This window comes from Hetaerina americana, unplaced genomic scaffold (genome assembly GCF_022747635.1).
Source record: "Hetaerina americana unplaced genomic scaffold, ioHetAmer1.1.p SCAF_29, whole genome shotgun sequence".
NCBI classification, from domain to species: domain Eukaryota; kingdom Metazoa; phylum Arthropoda; class Insecta; order Odonata; family Calopterygidae; genus Hetaerina; species Hetaerina americana.
In genome coordinates this window covers 2944520-2961301 of record NW_027286863.1, presented here as the reverse complement: position 1 = coordinate 2961301, position 16782 = coordinate 2944520, and the positions used below count along the sequence as shown (strand labels likewise).

General features: G+C 41.7%; 1 protein-coding gene across 1 annotated transcript in view; it reads right to left on the bottom strand.

Moving 5' to 3' along the window:
• Positions 1–16782, bottom strand: part of vex (somatomedin B and thrombospondin type 1 domain containing protein vexed) — a 1115080-nt gene that overhangs the window by 757206 nt on the left and 341092 nt on the right. Inside the window, exon 2 of the mRNA XM_071587015.1 lies at positions 13428–13625. Coding sequence (XP_071443116.1) covers positions 13428–13625 — 198 coding nt within the window. The remainder of the gene's footprint in view (positions 1–13427; positions 13626–16782) is intronic.

Genomic DNA, 16782 nt, shown 5'->3' with positions numbered 1-16782 from the left:
GACCATACCGGTGATGCGTACGTAATTGCTGGGAGCACGCACGCCCGGTAGTCTTCTCTTAGTGTCCGCGCTTAGGACTCGCGGGTGAAGAATCGGCCGAAGTGGACTCATCGCCGCAAAGCCCTTGGCGCGGGCACGCTCGCACTGGGATTTCCAGGTGAGCTTTCGATCCATCAGCACACCAAGATAAAGGACTTCAGACTCCCACGGAAGGACGACTCCACCCACCGACATTCGCTCGTTTGGTGGCGCTCCTCGGCCGGTTTCGAAGACGATGGCTTTCGTCTTCCCGGCATTGACTTCAATCCGCCATCGACGATACCATGTAATGAGAGCATCGATGGCCTCCTGAAGTCGCTCGGCAGCAAGGTTCTTCTGCCAAGAGCGGTAGAGTAGCGCCGCGTCGTCTGCATATAGGGACAGGATTCCATGACGCCCATGACCCCTAGGGATGTCATGAGTGTAGATATTAAACAGCATAGGCCCAAGAACTGAGCCCTGAGGCACGCCGGCATGTATCCGTCGAACCCCAGAGTCCGTCCTGAGCCAGCTGGTGACGAATGTCCTGTCCTGCAGGTAGGATCTGATTAGGCGCCAGATCCATGCCGGGAAGCGGAGTCGCTGCATCTTCAACAGAAGGGCTGGGTGCCAGACGCGGTCGAATGCCTTCTTTATGTCAAAGAAGGCACCGGCTACCGCCATTCTCCTATTGAAGGCGTCCGTGATGAAGTCTGTAGTCCTCGCTCTAGGATGGATTGTTGAGTGCCGTTCGCGGAAGCCGAACTGTTCCTCCGGGAGAATTTCTTCTGCCCGTATGAAGTCGCAGATCGGCCCCTGCAGTAGTCTTTCGAATATCGTTCCAAAGCCGTCCAGAAGGGAGATGGGCCGGAAGTCTTCGGGAATGGGGTCTCTGGAGCGTCTCGCTTTATATAGAATCGCGCCTTCGGGGGGCGGGAGGGAGGGCGTCGACCGACGGACTCAGAGGCAGGGTATCGGGTGATGAATGGGATCCCTGCTCCAGGATCGTCTCGCTTTATGAGTCATCGAAATAGTCCTACCATCGCGCCTTCGTGGGGAAGGATGACTCCAAAGTAGCTACATAGTAGCTACATTGTAGCAACAAGGGAATTGGGTAGCGGACATTGTCTTGTCTTGGTTTCCGAGAAACCCACACTACATCACCATACATTGTCTGGTATGCTGGGGCACTCCTTAGGAGAGTCAACCGATATTGGGGGCTTCCGAGAAACCCACAATACACCAGTAACAAAAACCTAAACGGTTTTGTTTACCTAAAAGGTATTCTCAAGAATGAGAAAATATGATAGCTTTGAATTCATGAAAATAAAGATATGGTGAATGCACGAATATGAAGATTTGAATTATAAGATACGATACGTTTCATAGTATAGTATATTTACATTTGTTTCATGAACAAGACGATCAATTCCTGACACATAGGTACATTCTCAATGGGATGCATTTGATGATCAAAAACAAATCCATTCAATTTCTTTTAAATTCCTCGCGGATCGCAAATAGTTCTATAAAATAATGGATTACCCAAAACCAAGTATGCACTTTAAATTTTTGCAGAGATGTGAGAATGTTGAACGGTTTCTAACTCTAAGGGCCCGCCTAATTATTCCGAATGCCAAAATCTACTGTTTACGAAATATTTTCAATATTAATGTTATGCCTTGAAGTTTATCCCCTGAAATATTTTATATGTGTACATCGTCAAGACCCCAGGCACATTTTGTTGTTAAACCAATCACCTACATTCCGTTTTCGATATTACTGAGACTTCGATATTCAAACGAGGTTTTCATGATAACCTCTCTTTCACCCTCTACATTTATCTAAAGATATTTTTAAAATTCTATGGCCCTAATTGGGAACCACACCTGATTCTAAATATAAAAATGACCAGATATTTACGGCTTTCCGATATGATAAGGATATAATCAACATGTCCTTCCTTGAAATGCAACAATTTCAGAGCGTAAAAATCATTCGCCTTGACTGGGACCGTCCCAGTCAAGGCGAATGATTTTTACGCTCTGAAATTGTTGCATTAAAATGCACATTAGCGGATGACTCCTTTAAAGTTACTGTTGCGGCATCTCCCGCAGTTTCTTTGGAATTTGTCAAAGGGAAAACACCATACGTGTTTAAAGTTGGCTTTAACCTCGTGGACAGTGGCGCCTCGCGCACGACTACGAATGCATGTGACATTGTATGTACGGTATTTCGTCATAACATCTAGTTCCTTTAAAAGCCCCAAAATTTCAGAGTTTAAGAGGACGCCTCGGTAGCTTAAGTGGCTAAAGCACTCGACCGGATATTGAGGGATCTGGGTTCGTGTCCCAGTCAAGGCGAATGATTTTTACGCTCTGAAATTGTTGCATTAAAATGCACATTAGCGGATGACTCCGTTAAAAGTTACTGTTGCGGCATCTCCCGCAGTTACTTTGGAATATGTCCTTCCTTTTTTAAATGATGAGTTGCTGCCCTACCAAGTTGTAGCTCAAGGGAACTGCATTCCAACTGCAGTGCACCACCGAAGCACCACTGTCTTGAAGCAGCGGGCGACTGATAGTGCCCACGGGACGCTCTGGCCTTGGGAGAGCACACCGGGGCATCCTCATGGGTGCGCGCCATTCCCCATTGCCCCGTACTACCCCCGCTCCCACTCCTCCACTCGACCCGTAGCTCGGGGCGCGCGCTTCGGTGCCGACCTCTGCCCCGAGGGCGCCTAAGTGTCAATTAGGTGCGCCCTACCCTACATCCTCCATAAAAATACTTCATCTTCAATGCTAAAAAGGCGGACTTAACAATTCGTGGCTCAGTCTAAAACATGCAGTTGTAATACGCACATGGTAGCCCTACAAGGAAATTTTAAAGAGGCAACAAAACCTTAGAAAAAATTAACATTTCGGGTAAGTAACGTGTAATTGCCACTGAAATTTATTTAAAGCAACCGGTTTTGTCGAACAGTCGACATCATCAGGATGATCCGTCGCTATGATCACCCGATGACGTTTAAAGTTCGGCGAAACCGGTCGTTTTAAATAAATTTAGTGGGACTTATCAATTATTTATTTTTTCAAATCTCATCATGAATTTCTATTAAGTTGAGCTTAGTACCATAGAATTCAAGCAAGGAGACAGAAAAGGGAAAACTGTACGCAAACGCCATATCCACAAAGGTGTACTCCAACGGAAAAATTAAGAGAGGCATCGCGTAGGCCTCATAAGATAAGATGAAAACTTCCAATATTTGAATAACGACTGTGGCCCGGCTTTCGCAAGCTCAAATAATCTTATTTCGATGAGCAATGTTACTTCGTAAGTGTCACTAACCTGTGAATGTCGACAAAACGTTTTGCTTACTGCTGTGGTATTCCGATAGCCGTCGCGATTAACTGGAAAACTCATGATTGCATTACAGGTAAGAATTATGAATGGCGCCAGAATGTGTTAATTTCAACAAATTGCTCTCAAATAGGTTATTTTTTCAGAAGGTGTGCCTCTGCACAGACTCGGAACACGTAATTCTCTTGAATAGTTCCAGTCAATTGACTGGAGTTAACGGAATTGGAGTCACCAGCAATTAATGCATCAAATACATTTCAGGGCAAGGTTTTGACCGAAGTCTCGAATGAACATTGTAGCGAAAGGGAAACATGAAGTTGTGTATGGCTTTCATTACGACGTCGTTACCTTTCAAGTGTCTTTTCCAAAATGACATGTATTTGTAAGGAATTTAATGGGAAATTTGACATGCTGGTGGCATCGATGCCCATTGAATTATGGAAAAAGGATATAAAAATGGAAATTAGCCACAAATAAGTCGCTGAAATACTCGTATGCGTGTAACATCCGCCAAATGTATGTGGCTGGACATTATCTGTCTTCACTTTCCTTCAATGATACAATTTTATGAGGACCATTAGAACAACTACTAGAACCATTTACATATGGGCCACTATCATACGAACACTATCACTCGCGTTCTGAACGTAATTTTACAGATGCAAATTATGCAAACAAATATATGAGAGAGAACACTTAGACCCCAAATTAGTCTACATCCAACATACTCAGAGTTGGTAGGTAGGTGCGAGTATATCGTGAAAAGCAATGAAACTGATCAAATTTCAAACATCTCTCACGCACGATTCAAGGAGGCTGTTCGCCAAACACGAAGCGTCATTGTTGGCGGAGTGACGCTTGGACCTTCGCCCAAAACGGTCTAAAGACAATGGAATGCAATATTTCGCTCTTTGACGCTGCTCTCCTCAGGATCTTTACCCACTCTCCTGTGTATGTAATTATTTCATAGGGGCATTTAGTTGCATGGAATATATTTCACTGAGAAATGAGCGGGGGTGGGTGGGCATGGGGGGGGGGCGGGTGACGACAGGGGTGCGAGATTCGCCCTCTCCAAATGCGATCCCGATTCGATGGCCTCCATCTCACTATTTACTCTAATGGTTCAAGCAAGCCGTCATTTGCACCCGGTGTGGAAATGTGTGTGTGTCCACGGAATAGCTCTGAAAGCGAGCCGTACTTCTGGGCGGATAACATCGACCTCTGGGTTATTCGATTTCGGAATGCGATGAGCGGAAACCACTCCCGGGAATCACCGGCGCCATTTGCCCCAGGGCCCCAACTTGCCTTTCTTTCGTAAATGTTGCCAATGTGTCCTTTAAGAGCAAGCAAGAGTTTAGTAAAACTAGATAACTATTTGACCAATGCACTTTCCAGATGTTTAAGGAGGAAGACCTGTTTGAAAAATCTTTAATTGCTCGATAAAAGCAGAAATTCCGATCTGAAACAAGACCTTGGACATTGAAAATACTTGTATCTGAGCCTACCTGCATGTTAGCCTTTTAATTGCGCATTCTTCTCCCACACTAATATTGCGCCGACTTTTAACCTTTTGTATCATTTTGACGAATACTGTTAATGCCAAACAAGAATAGCTATTCATTGAGGAACAACCAAATTTCCGTTGAAATGAAGAATTTCACTAAATTAAAAACGAAATTTTGTTCAGAAATAGCTGGAAAAAGCTCCATATTATAAATCATCGGCAGTATTTCAATCCTAAGAAGGGTTTCCTGAAGCCCTCCATTCTTCTCTACTTAGAGTTGAATTGCTCACCGCCAGATGGCTTCTCAGTTTTACGTTTTCTTAATTTGCTATATGGACTTGTATCCTCGAGGGATCTTCCCTTCAAATTTGTCTCTTTAGTTACGTTTCATACTAAACCATTGTGTCTCATGAGGTGTCCATTCCAGCTAGTTCTTTACGGCCATGCAGCTCTCCTTTCCTCTTTTGCTCTCCTAAAAACGTTTTCGTTCCCCACCTTGCCTATCCGTTTAATCTTCAGCATTCCCCTTCAATACCAAAGCACCTACTCTTCGTTGCTCCACATTCCCAATGTTCCATGTTTCTGATCCGCAGAGTGCAGTGCTCCATATGAACGTTTTGACTTCCTTTTTCTTCCTGAACTTCCTCTTTTGCAAGGTTCCTTGGACACAGTAGTTTCCTCCTCTTCATTGACGCCATCTTAGCTCAAGGTATTCTCGGCTTGACGTCGGTTGAACTTCCTCCATCCCATGTCATACTACTGCCGAGAGAGATGAAGGAGTCCACTCGATCAACTTACCCTTATGAAAAGGCGGTGTCTGCCTTAAGTAGCCCTTCTTCTAATCCATGAATGCGTATATAATGTCTTCAGCCAGTGCCTTCAAGCCGATTATTGGCTCTCTCGCTCCTCGGTTTGGTTTCCGGGAGGCCTTCTTCTATCTTCCCTTCTTTTCTTTTCCTTAGTTTCTTCGGTAATGCAATCATCACACTCTCCGCGTAGTCCTCTCTTGGTTTCCCTCTGAACCCGAGTGCCTTGACCTCTTCCCTGTTTTTTTTCCATCTCTCGGTGCTTTGCCGTTCTTCGGGTCTTCCACAGCTACGTCTAATTCGCTTCTCAATAACTCTTGGTCCTGTTCGTCTTCTTCTCATGCGCGTTCTTCCTCAATTATGTCATCATCAAATGGTTTAGGCCTCGAATAGGGTAATGCTATGACTTCATCTCTTCATCTTCTATTAGTATCTTTCCAATAGCATTTCGCACGTCATTGGATCTTTCTCCGTATTTTGCCTCGGCACCAATCTAGCCGCCAGTTTGCCGTTTCCCGTCTTCATGTCGTGACTGATTTTTCCGCGTCAGATTTTCATCCAGTCTTTCTCAGGTTTCGAGCAGAATAAAATGTTAGAGCACTGAGGAAAACGAAAAGATGCCGCAATCTTTTGAGCGGAGGTACATTGGTCTCCTACTCTTCGGATATTTCCACACGAATTTTCCCCAGAAAGACGAGCCTAAGTGCTTTAATGAGTGCGGTCCGGCAAGAAACGACGCACTCGGAATAGAATTTGGGTGCTATAATAATAGTATACCTCGGAGGAAATCAAATCGTATCATTTGCATGAATTTGGTGAATATTTGAAAGTGAATGCTTTCAGCTCTACAAGCTTACGTGTTTAAGAAACAAACGTGATGGAAATATATCAGGCGCAAATTTCGAGCTGCCGAAGACCCAAACCGCATAAACACTCTTTTATGTTCCTAAAACTTTCGTCGGCGGTATGGTGGAAAGAAAAGCACGTTGATCAAGTCTAAGATTTCCCCAAATTTATTAACAGAAATGAAAATAAAAACGGCATTGAATTGGAGAGAAAAACAAAATAGGTGAGGAAATCTCTCATATCTTCGCAACAATTTCTTTCACAGCGGCGTATTCACTTTCTTCCCAGGGTCGTTAAGTGGCTCCCCTCGGCGTCGGCCGGCGTCGTCTGGAAATAGCATTATGAATACCATTCCAGGGTCGTTTCAAGGCATATTTCACACGGGTCTCAAGTTCATGACCCCTGAGGTGCAGCAGACGGTCATTTTCTGAGTCCCATAACGCAGCCGTGAGGATGTCTCCTTTTCCGACCCCGACCAACAGCGTGAAAGTAATTACAATCACATGAAACATACATTTGTACTCTATTTTCACATCCCTGAACCGTTGGGCGAAAAAAGTTCATGCAAGTTAGTTGAAATAGATGCAACGATGGACGCTCAATAGGAAAATGAGATGAAATATGCGAGAATCAATTAATCATAAAGTGGAAGAGATCAAAATGATTGGTTGGGTGACTTATTTTGATAATTAATTAATATCAGCGGTTAAAATAGAACATCAGCCGAATCACTCTCGGGGAATGTGTGCCAAAGATGCGATGATTTATTTCAAGGTTTACCTAAAATATTTTCTATTGGAGCCATTCTTTTATCAATCCTTCCATGAACCATACATACACCCATGCATTCTGAACTCTCCGTTGTCTTTTATGAATGCATAAAAGCGTTTGGAATGATCTGATTCATCTGCCCTCTTGATTTGAACAGAAAGAATTCCTCCAGATGGATTATATTCAAAGTGAATATTAATAAAAATATTCGAAAGAGTTCGCAAATTTCTATTTTGAAAATAAAAAGTAAACTATTATATCCTCTTGGTTAGTATCACATATGTCGACCAGAAAACTAATGGGTGAATATACGCACATAAGCCCATATTAACACTCACGTAAGCACTTTATTGGCAGCGAGATGACATTTGAACTCCATGAACAGTCAAATCGACAAAAGAAAAATAATAAATTCAAATTATAAACTAATTGAAAAGGTAATGGTGATATAACAACGCCTTTCTAGCCAACATTTTGGTCACTCGTCACAAGAAAACTATTTTTTCAAATCGCTGAGCGTGTTGACTAGAATGAAAGCTTAAAAAAATTTTGTAGTAATTTCTTAAGGGTTAATTTATTGATAATGTGGACGGTCTTCATTTTTACCTACATTAGGTTGGAAGTAAATGAAATAGGTACCTGTATTTGACTCCTGCCTCATATCTGCCTGCTCTCTTCATGACTAAAGGGCGCTCACCTTTGAGCCTCTACTTGCGCTCTAGCACATTTTCCTCGGCACGCAAAAATATTTCTTCAATAAATCTTTAACCGTAAACATATTTCACGGATATAGATTAAAAGAGTTGATCAATAAGTCCTTACGAAAAAAGAGAAAAACAAATTATGAGGGGTAGATTTTCTTAATTTTCAACGCAATCTCCTTTCATCCCGATACACCTTCCTTGGCATTTCTTTAACATTTTTAAGCGGTCCAGGAACAAGGGTTTCGGGAGGTCCTCAAAAGAGGCGCCCCTGTTGGCGAGGACGGCCTCGTTCGTCGAGAATCGTTTTCCACCATGCTATTCATCCAAGTTTAGGAGTAAAAACAAGTCAATGGGGACCGAATCTGGTGAATACGGTTTATAATTGTAACCATTCGAACTTAACTTCCATAATGAGAGCCATCAAAATACGCGCGTGTACACTTTTGAATTGTCTCAATTGAAGAGAATTTCTTTCTTTGCCAAGTGAGGTTTTCTCACGACTTTTTCAACCTGTGAAATAACTACGCAAAACTAATAATATTCATAATAATTTAATATTAATCCCAATTTATTGTTTATACTTTTTGCAAATTATCGATGCAGGTTATTCCTCGTGCATTCCAAAATCGGCCATCACCTTGGGGGCCGATTTCACCGTCTTCGCCTTCTTCGGAACAGTATCGCCTTCAGATAACCCACCGTCTTGACTGTTCCTTTGTCTCTTAAGTGCAGTAGAGGGCCCATATTTAGTCATCAGCTATGTATAGAAGCGGAAACTAGCCAGGATGACGACTAAGAAGAGCCAACCAAGCCTACGAATTGACATGCTTTTACGAGTGCGTTATTTACACTGAGAGCAAATGCGGCACCCATCTTGCCGAGATTTTTTCTCACCAATTTTTTCGTGAAAAATTGAAAACGCTGTACCTTGTGACATTCCTGTGCCCTCAACTGCTCCGCGAACTTTGATTCGTCGATCACTCAAATCATATCGTGGATTTATTCAATCTTTTCGGAGGAAGTTACTCCCACTGGACCCCCCGAATCATTTGTAGATGCGCCGTGACGTTCGAACTCGCTCGCTCAATCGTTAACGGCCGAAAACACACGGGAGCAGATGAGCCACGAACTTCATTCAACTCCGGACTTAATCTCTTTTGGTGTATATCCTTTCAAATAAGAGTGTTCAATCACCGCACGAATCTTATCTTTTTCCCATTTTGTGCGTCGAAAATTAACATTGTTCCCATGGCAATCACATACTTCTCGCAAATGATATGTATACAGGCCATCTTATGGAAAATAATTGACCCCTCGGTACAGATCTATCGAAATGAATTTGAAAGGCTAATCTAAATACTATTCTAACGTTTGTTTCCCACTTAATTCTCAATTTTAGGCATAAGTCCCTACTTCATGGTTTAACTGGAGTTAATTGGATCCTTGCACTTCCAAGAATAGTTGTTTTTCCTATTTGTTTCCTCTAGATGGTACGTATTGTGTGGACAAAGAAATAAACACTTTTTAGCGGTAAGCATAGGGAATAATTGAAAACCTTCTAGTAAAAACAAAACAAAGTCTTTCCATGGGTGCAACGAGGCTAATAATTAGTCGGCGGGAAGCTAACGTAATGAGGGATCAATTTCTCATTGCATTATCCTCTGCATTGCATCTTGCGAATGGAGAAGAATACCCTCTCATTGGCAAAATGACTGATAAAGCATATATGGGCGATCTTGGACTGGGCAGCAAAAAGCAAGGAATGGACACGAGTGTCAAATCTATTAAAGAATGGACTCCCCAAGAAAGAGAAGGGGAGACCGACTCGGAGCCATAGGCTATGCAACACTCACGGAGACGGAAAAGGGACGACACGTCTACGAGGTTTACAGGGACGTCATCAAGTCGACAGTGTCTATCACTTACATCTTATTATTTGCCGCAATTAATGCAGCATCTCCCTCGGAGCTAGAACATTATATGCGCAAAGGTTCGCCTGCAAAACGGAACTAGTGGAAAAGTGATCATTTTGAAGAGCCTTTGTGAATTTCTCCGGCAGAAAGAAATTAATAAGCATTTCTTACATCACTAGCATTGTACAAATGATTTTTTCTTCTAAAATAGAAAACTGACGATAGAAATTTAAATCGGACCATTTAATTGAGTAATGAGCGTAATTTATTTTGTGTTTCATAACAAAGATCATCATCATTACTACTGCTCCGCAAGGGCATTACAACGGATAATCTTCAGGTGCGCAAATAATAAGTTCTTTTGTCATATTAAAAAATTAAAACAATCTGATGACAAATTTTGGAGTAGCATATTATGAGCACGTTAACCGGTCAAAACTTTTCACGGAAAAACTTTTCCTAGTGCATGTAGGTCGAACGAAGTATCTTCGGGATGAATTAATCTCGTTTCGCGGCCGTTTGCGATGGAGATTAGGTTTTATGCGCCATTAATCGTAAAACTTGCCAGGAGCATTAGAAAGAAGTCCGTAAATTAAGAGGAAGCCGTAAACTGACTTCCAAACAAGCCTCATAATAATGTCATCACACTAAATCCAGGGAAAATTAACGCGCATTCAAGTCAAACGCATCTCCACTCGACACGAAAGGTTTTCACGCGAAACAAAAGGATAACAAAACGATGCAAGGGAAAACATAGTGCCAAGGAAATGAATAATCACTCGGCTTGAAAAATGCGAGATAGGCGAACAAAAGGGAAAATGTAACGTGGGAGACCCGCGCCGATAATGTTCAGGCATCGTCAAGAAACGTCACTTCTTTTGGATCCGAATAACCATGGGATTTCTTTTGCCCCAAGACCTTACATCCAGATAAGCTATTTTCATCCCTTAAGAAAGGATTCAAGAGTGCGAACAACTGCGTACGAAAATATTTTTCAATCAAACACGAAATTAAAAATTGTGTAATAATTACGTGTCATGCATTTCTTTCATTCAATACCATACTGATATTTTTATGGCAAAATTATAACGAAACACGTCATCATATCATAATTGCCCTCAATGTAAGTATCCACGTACATAATTTAAAAAAAATAAAATGTTTGCGTAGCAGTTGAATAAATACGCACAAAAGTTATCGCTTCTTAGGGAGAATATTAAAATTATTATCACATTCTTAATGTGGTCGTATTAGTCTTTCTCACTTGTGACCATTGATCATCCGTCAGTTAACTTAACTGCCCCTTGAAGTTCAAAGCAAGGGCCTGGATGAACTTGGATGACGATTTCTGTTTACTACAGAAAGTGCCCCGTTCATTTTCATTTTTATCGCTGGTGTCTCACGTTAACTTTTCTTTTTATCCATACATTGGTGACACCCTCGATAGTAACTCCATTTATAAATTAGCATTCACGATCATTTTCAACATTGCCTCTACTTAAATAGGATTATTACGTTCATATTCATATTAACATCTATAGGCAGACAAAGTGAAAAAAGAAACATCCTATTTTAATTCTGGTAACGCTCCTCCTAAAATGTTCCCAATGACTACCATAGACTCAGCACCCATGTTCTAAAAATTATGCTCCGACAGCGTTGGCAGTAACTCAAACGAACTTTGACTGAATAAAGCACTATACTCATGCACATAACTCATGCACAATCGTACACCAGGGATTATTTGTAAAACTTGAAAAATAGTTACAAAAATCTGCACATGGCGAATATTTTTGCTGGCGTGCTTTCACAAGCTAATTGTAAGCATTCTATTTTCAGGTACATTTACCACGACTTTTAAGCCTTCGGACATTTCCACAATTTAGATTAAAATAAATTATGTACTGGGATTAGGCTGTATTGTAAATTGAAATCATGTTTGACTAATCCGAGTATGATGACCAATCACATCGGCTTTAAGTATAATTCTGATGAACCAAAATTTCTACTGACGACACTATTCGTATCATGATACAATAAAATCATTTTCACGTGATGAGAAGTCATAAAACCCAACTAGCAATTTAATTTTGGCAATTGAAATCAGGGCTGCAATCGGGTACGAGCAAATTTATGTCATAACATAAATATTTTAAACGAATATTTGCATGCGTAGATTGAAGTTGCGTAGTTCTGGGCCAAGACCCTGCGTCCTCTTATGGAGATCACACAAACCTAATTCACTTGCAAGGCCAGACGGATCGATCGACGCGCGAGCAACCATCGTCAACATATTTTATATTTTTCAAATAATTGGTTAACGAAGTGTAGGAAATAGATTGAGCCTAAAAAATATTAACTTTAAGTTGGCCTTTATTTCCACTGGTTACCGCGTGCATCGGCTAAACGCATTTATCATCTTCTTGCAGATCAGAACACGAAGCCAAACATAGAAGAATATGGGTTCAATTATAAGTCAGGGATTCATTCAGCGTGCATCAATATCTTGTAATCTAGCAACTGCGAATTCCTCACTAATTATTAGAGGGCTTATAACGCCAAGCTAATTGGGGAAACATTCTCAAGAATATGTAGGTCAAAATTACGATGATCATTAAAAAGGAGATGCATAGTTTCCTTTGATTTGAGAAATGGGAGAAATTTAAACTGAGATATGAAAACAACTATAACATCATTTGGCTGCTGAATAAACGATCACAAAGGTAAATGCAGATGCTGGATATGACCACTGCCTGCTGAACCAAAGCCGTTTCTGCTTCCTAAGAATGATTCTCTGGGGTAACGGGATAGTAAAGCCAAACAGCCAAATAACTGTGCGGATTTTCCACAATGTTGTCAATGACGTGGTAAGGTTTCCGCAATGGTTCATGACAGTGGCGGATATTAAATCCAACTATCGCGATACCCTTTATAACGACGGCTGAAGTTACTCAAAATCTTACTGTGAAAGACATGGCTGTCATCAAATCCTCGAAAAATCAAATAATATTGTAAATTGAATTCCAGGCGAATACAGGAACTGCACATTGGAACCTATGCTTTTATGTACTGAACCTGTACAAATTGAATGTAAAGAAGCTGTACATTGCAAGTGGGCGTAGTCTAGGGGGCAGAGCGCTATACTACCGTTCAAAAGGTCCGCGTTCGATCGCCGAGCATCTTCATCCTTACCCAAGCCTCTTGATTTTTCGGATACCAGAATTCCCTGGAGACCACAGACGGTCCGAGGAAAGGAACCGACTACATGGGCGTCTCTTGTATGACCCCCGAATGCCTTGAATTGGCCTCCCCCCCACATGCCATCGGGCGAAGTTGCTGGCCGAGCTCCAGGCAACCGACCTTTGGCCTGACAACTGTGCCCTCGAAGGAGTAAATCCTGTTCCCATTCATTTATGAACATGAATAAAGGCTGCACCGTTTGTTCAGAATGATGCCTTCTTAAGACGAGTGTGTGTGGTCGAAGGGCGGGCAACAGGCTACTCACCTTTGATGGCACTGCGTGGAGAGTGCGGTCCGCAGCGGCTGGTCCCTTGGCACCCCCTCTTCTGCACGAGCGAGGGGCAGTGGCGCCCTCCGTTCTCCGGGAAGCGGACCACGGACCTCGATCGGGTCATCCTGCCCGGCCCGCAGCCGGCGTCGCACTCCGACCACGTGCCCCACTCCGACACTTCGCAATCGACAACTGCAAGAAGAAGAGCGCTGTTTGCATTCGGGTGCCGAGAAAACACTCTTTAATGTGCTCCCATTGTTCACTTTTTAATTTGAAGCGCTTGACCTCTGTTCAAACCATTTCTATTGAACCTAATTGTAGATTTGAGCTGTCAATGAACAACAGAGGGAACATATGAAAAAATAAATAACTGATAATTTTGGATAGGCTGCATGTTCTAGGGTCTCGATAAATTTGACTGGAAATCGTCGGGAGTCATTGAATTGAACGCGGTGAGGCCTGAGACCATGTCGAGAACTTAACGTGCGCCTGTGATATGAAATTTCAAATATTTACTCACAGAAATCCAAAATATTGGAAAACCTTTTAATCCCGAGGACACAAATTGTTGTTAAAAAACTCGTGTAACTCTAAAATTGCAACAGGTATGTTGTGTCCAATTTATACGATAATCGGCACAGGAAGTCTAAATTTAAATAATTGTAGACTATATATATATATATATATATATATATATATATATATATATATATATATATATATATACTCATATATACAGAAACAGATATAAGGAAAAGGGATAGGAACACATATAAAGGACGAACACAATAGAGGTGGGGAAGGCGGAATCGAACGGATCACAAGACGGCAAGTGGAAAGATCCGGTGTTCGAGTCCCGGTTGAGGAAATATTTTTACTCTTGTGATCCGTTCGATTCCGCCTTCCCCACCTCTATTGTGTTCGTCCTTTATATGTGTTCCTATCCCTTTTCCTTATATCTGTTTCTGTATATATGAGTATTTATTCGCCGTTTGGCGGGATTTCGTGTTTGAATGTATATATATATATATATATATATAACGATTGTACGGAAAAACTCATACGAGCGGCACAATAATTGGCTGACACAACATAACACAAATAGAAAAGAATAGACACAAATAAAAGAACACTTACACGGTAAATTGTTCGAGCTTTCGGCCCTCTCAGGGGCCTTCTTCAAGAGAGACTGAAAATATGCTATGGAAAAGGAGAGGGGAAAGAGTTATGGGCGTGGAGGGGAGGTGTGGAGGGGAGGTGTGGAGGGAATGCTGGGAGGGAAATTAAATATGGCGGTTAAGGGTGGGAATTTTAAAGGAACGGAAGGATAGTATGTAGGCGGATTCACGAGTTCTCACCTCTATGTTGGTAGCTGAATCAGGTAGGGATTCTAGGATGCTGAGGGAAAAACACTGGTCGAATGAAAGGTTGTGGGAATTGGCGTGTGAAGGGATAGGAAGAGAAGAGAGTGAGGCAGAATTACAGGAGTACCGGTGATTATTCATTCGGATGGATAAGGGCGTAATGCATTCACCTATGTAGAAGGAAGTGCAATGCTTGCATGATAAAAGATAAATAATATTTTTTGAGAGGCAATTAGCGTGGGAACGAGGTGGGGGGGCTATGAGGGGATGTAGGGAGAGGGGAGTAGGCATAATAAGAGGACAGGTTTTACATCGGGGGCGGTTGCAAGTTGGGGAAATATTGGGAAATTTGTCACGGGGGGGCGCCAAAGGGTTGGTGGACCTCAGAAGGTTTTTGAGATTGGCGGGTCGTCTATATGCGATAGATGGGCATTGGGGTAGTAAGGATGAAGTCGCGTCATTGTCATGTAAAATTGGAAACAGTTCTTTAAGGAAGGTTTTCAGTCTGTGTGATCCGGGGTAATAGGTGGTGCAAAGGTTGAGTCCTGCGTCAGATGTGGGTTTGTTATTGTGTGGTGTGTGTGGTCGGGTGGAACGGTGGATTTTATTTCGTAGCAACTTTTCTGGGTAACCGCGTTTGAGGAGTGCAAGGTGTAGATTGGCAAGGTATTTGTTGAGAGTGGCTGTGGTGTTGCAAATTCGGTGTCCGCGGATGGAGAGAGAGTTAGGAATCGAGCGTTTTGTGTGTTGAGGATGACAGCTAGTGTGGTGTAGGTATTGCTGATGGTTAGTGGCTTTGATGTGTACTGAAGTAGTGAATTTGTTGTTTTGAAGTGAGATGTCTGTGTCAAGAAAGGTGATAGTGGAGTCTGAAATGGAAGAGGTGAATTTAACCGTGAAAGATGAATTTAAGGCGGATAAGAAGTTGTTGAGAGAGTCAGAGCCATGTGTCCAGAGAATAAAAATATCGTCTATGTAGCGGACCCAGAAAAGAAAGCTCGAACAATTTACCGTGTAAGTGTTCTTTTATATGTGTCTATTCTTTTCTATTTGTGTTATGTTGTGTCAGCCAATTATATATATATATATATATATATATATATATATATATATATATATATATATATATATATATATGTATAACTAAGTCGTAAATCGTGTCAGTTACACCATTTATAACTCGAGAACGGCAGAACCGATTTTCATGTTTGGTTTTTTCGATACGACTCAGCCCAGAATAACCATTAAAATATCGTAAAAGCATCGTATCGTGTCGTTATTCTTAATATTGTATGTTTTTTTATTCGTCTAAGCCCAGAATAGCAGGATAATGATTGACATATCGTTTAAGTATCGTATTGTCATATCGTATCGAAAATTATCGTATCATCGACTTTCATTATACTTGGTTTTTTGGATTCTTCTCAGGCCTGAATAGCAGAATAACCATTAAAGTATCGCATCATAATATCGTATCGTAATATCGTATGATCATCATCGTATCATAGTATCTTATCGTATCGCTTGATCGAAGATTTTTCAACGTCAGAAATAAGGTGATCCGGTTCCTGGTCATCCGGATGTGGGTTCTACTGATGCATGCATTTGGCGAAGTATTTATACAGTCAATCAGAAGAATGAATGAAGAATGCTGTTGGTGGTGAATGTTCGAGGGCCAACATCGCTCGAATCACTACGAACTGTTAATGGCAAAGAATGCCCAACATTTCGTGGTGCATGCCAAGAGCTCAATTTTCTTGGAAACGATAATCATTGGGACACGACAATGGCTGGAGCAAATATTTCTGCATCTCCAAGTCAGATACGCACATTATTTGATATCATCCTTTAGACATGCTTCCCACCCAATCCACGTGACATGTGAAACAAATACAAGGATAATATATCAGAAGATATTTTACATCGAATTGGTGTAAGTTCAAGAAATCTCGATGTTGAGGTAAATGAGGAGGTGCTTAACCAGG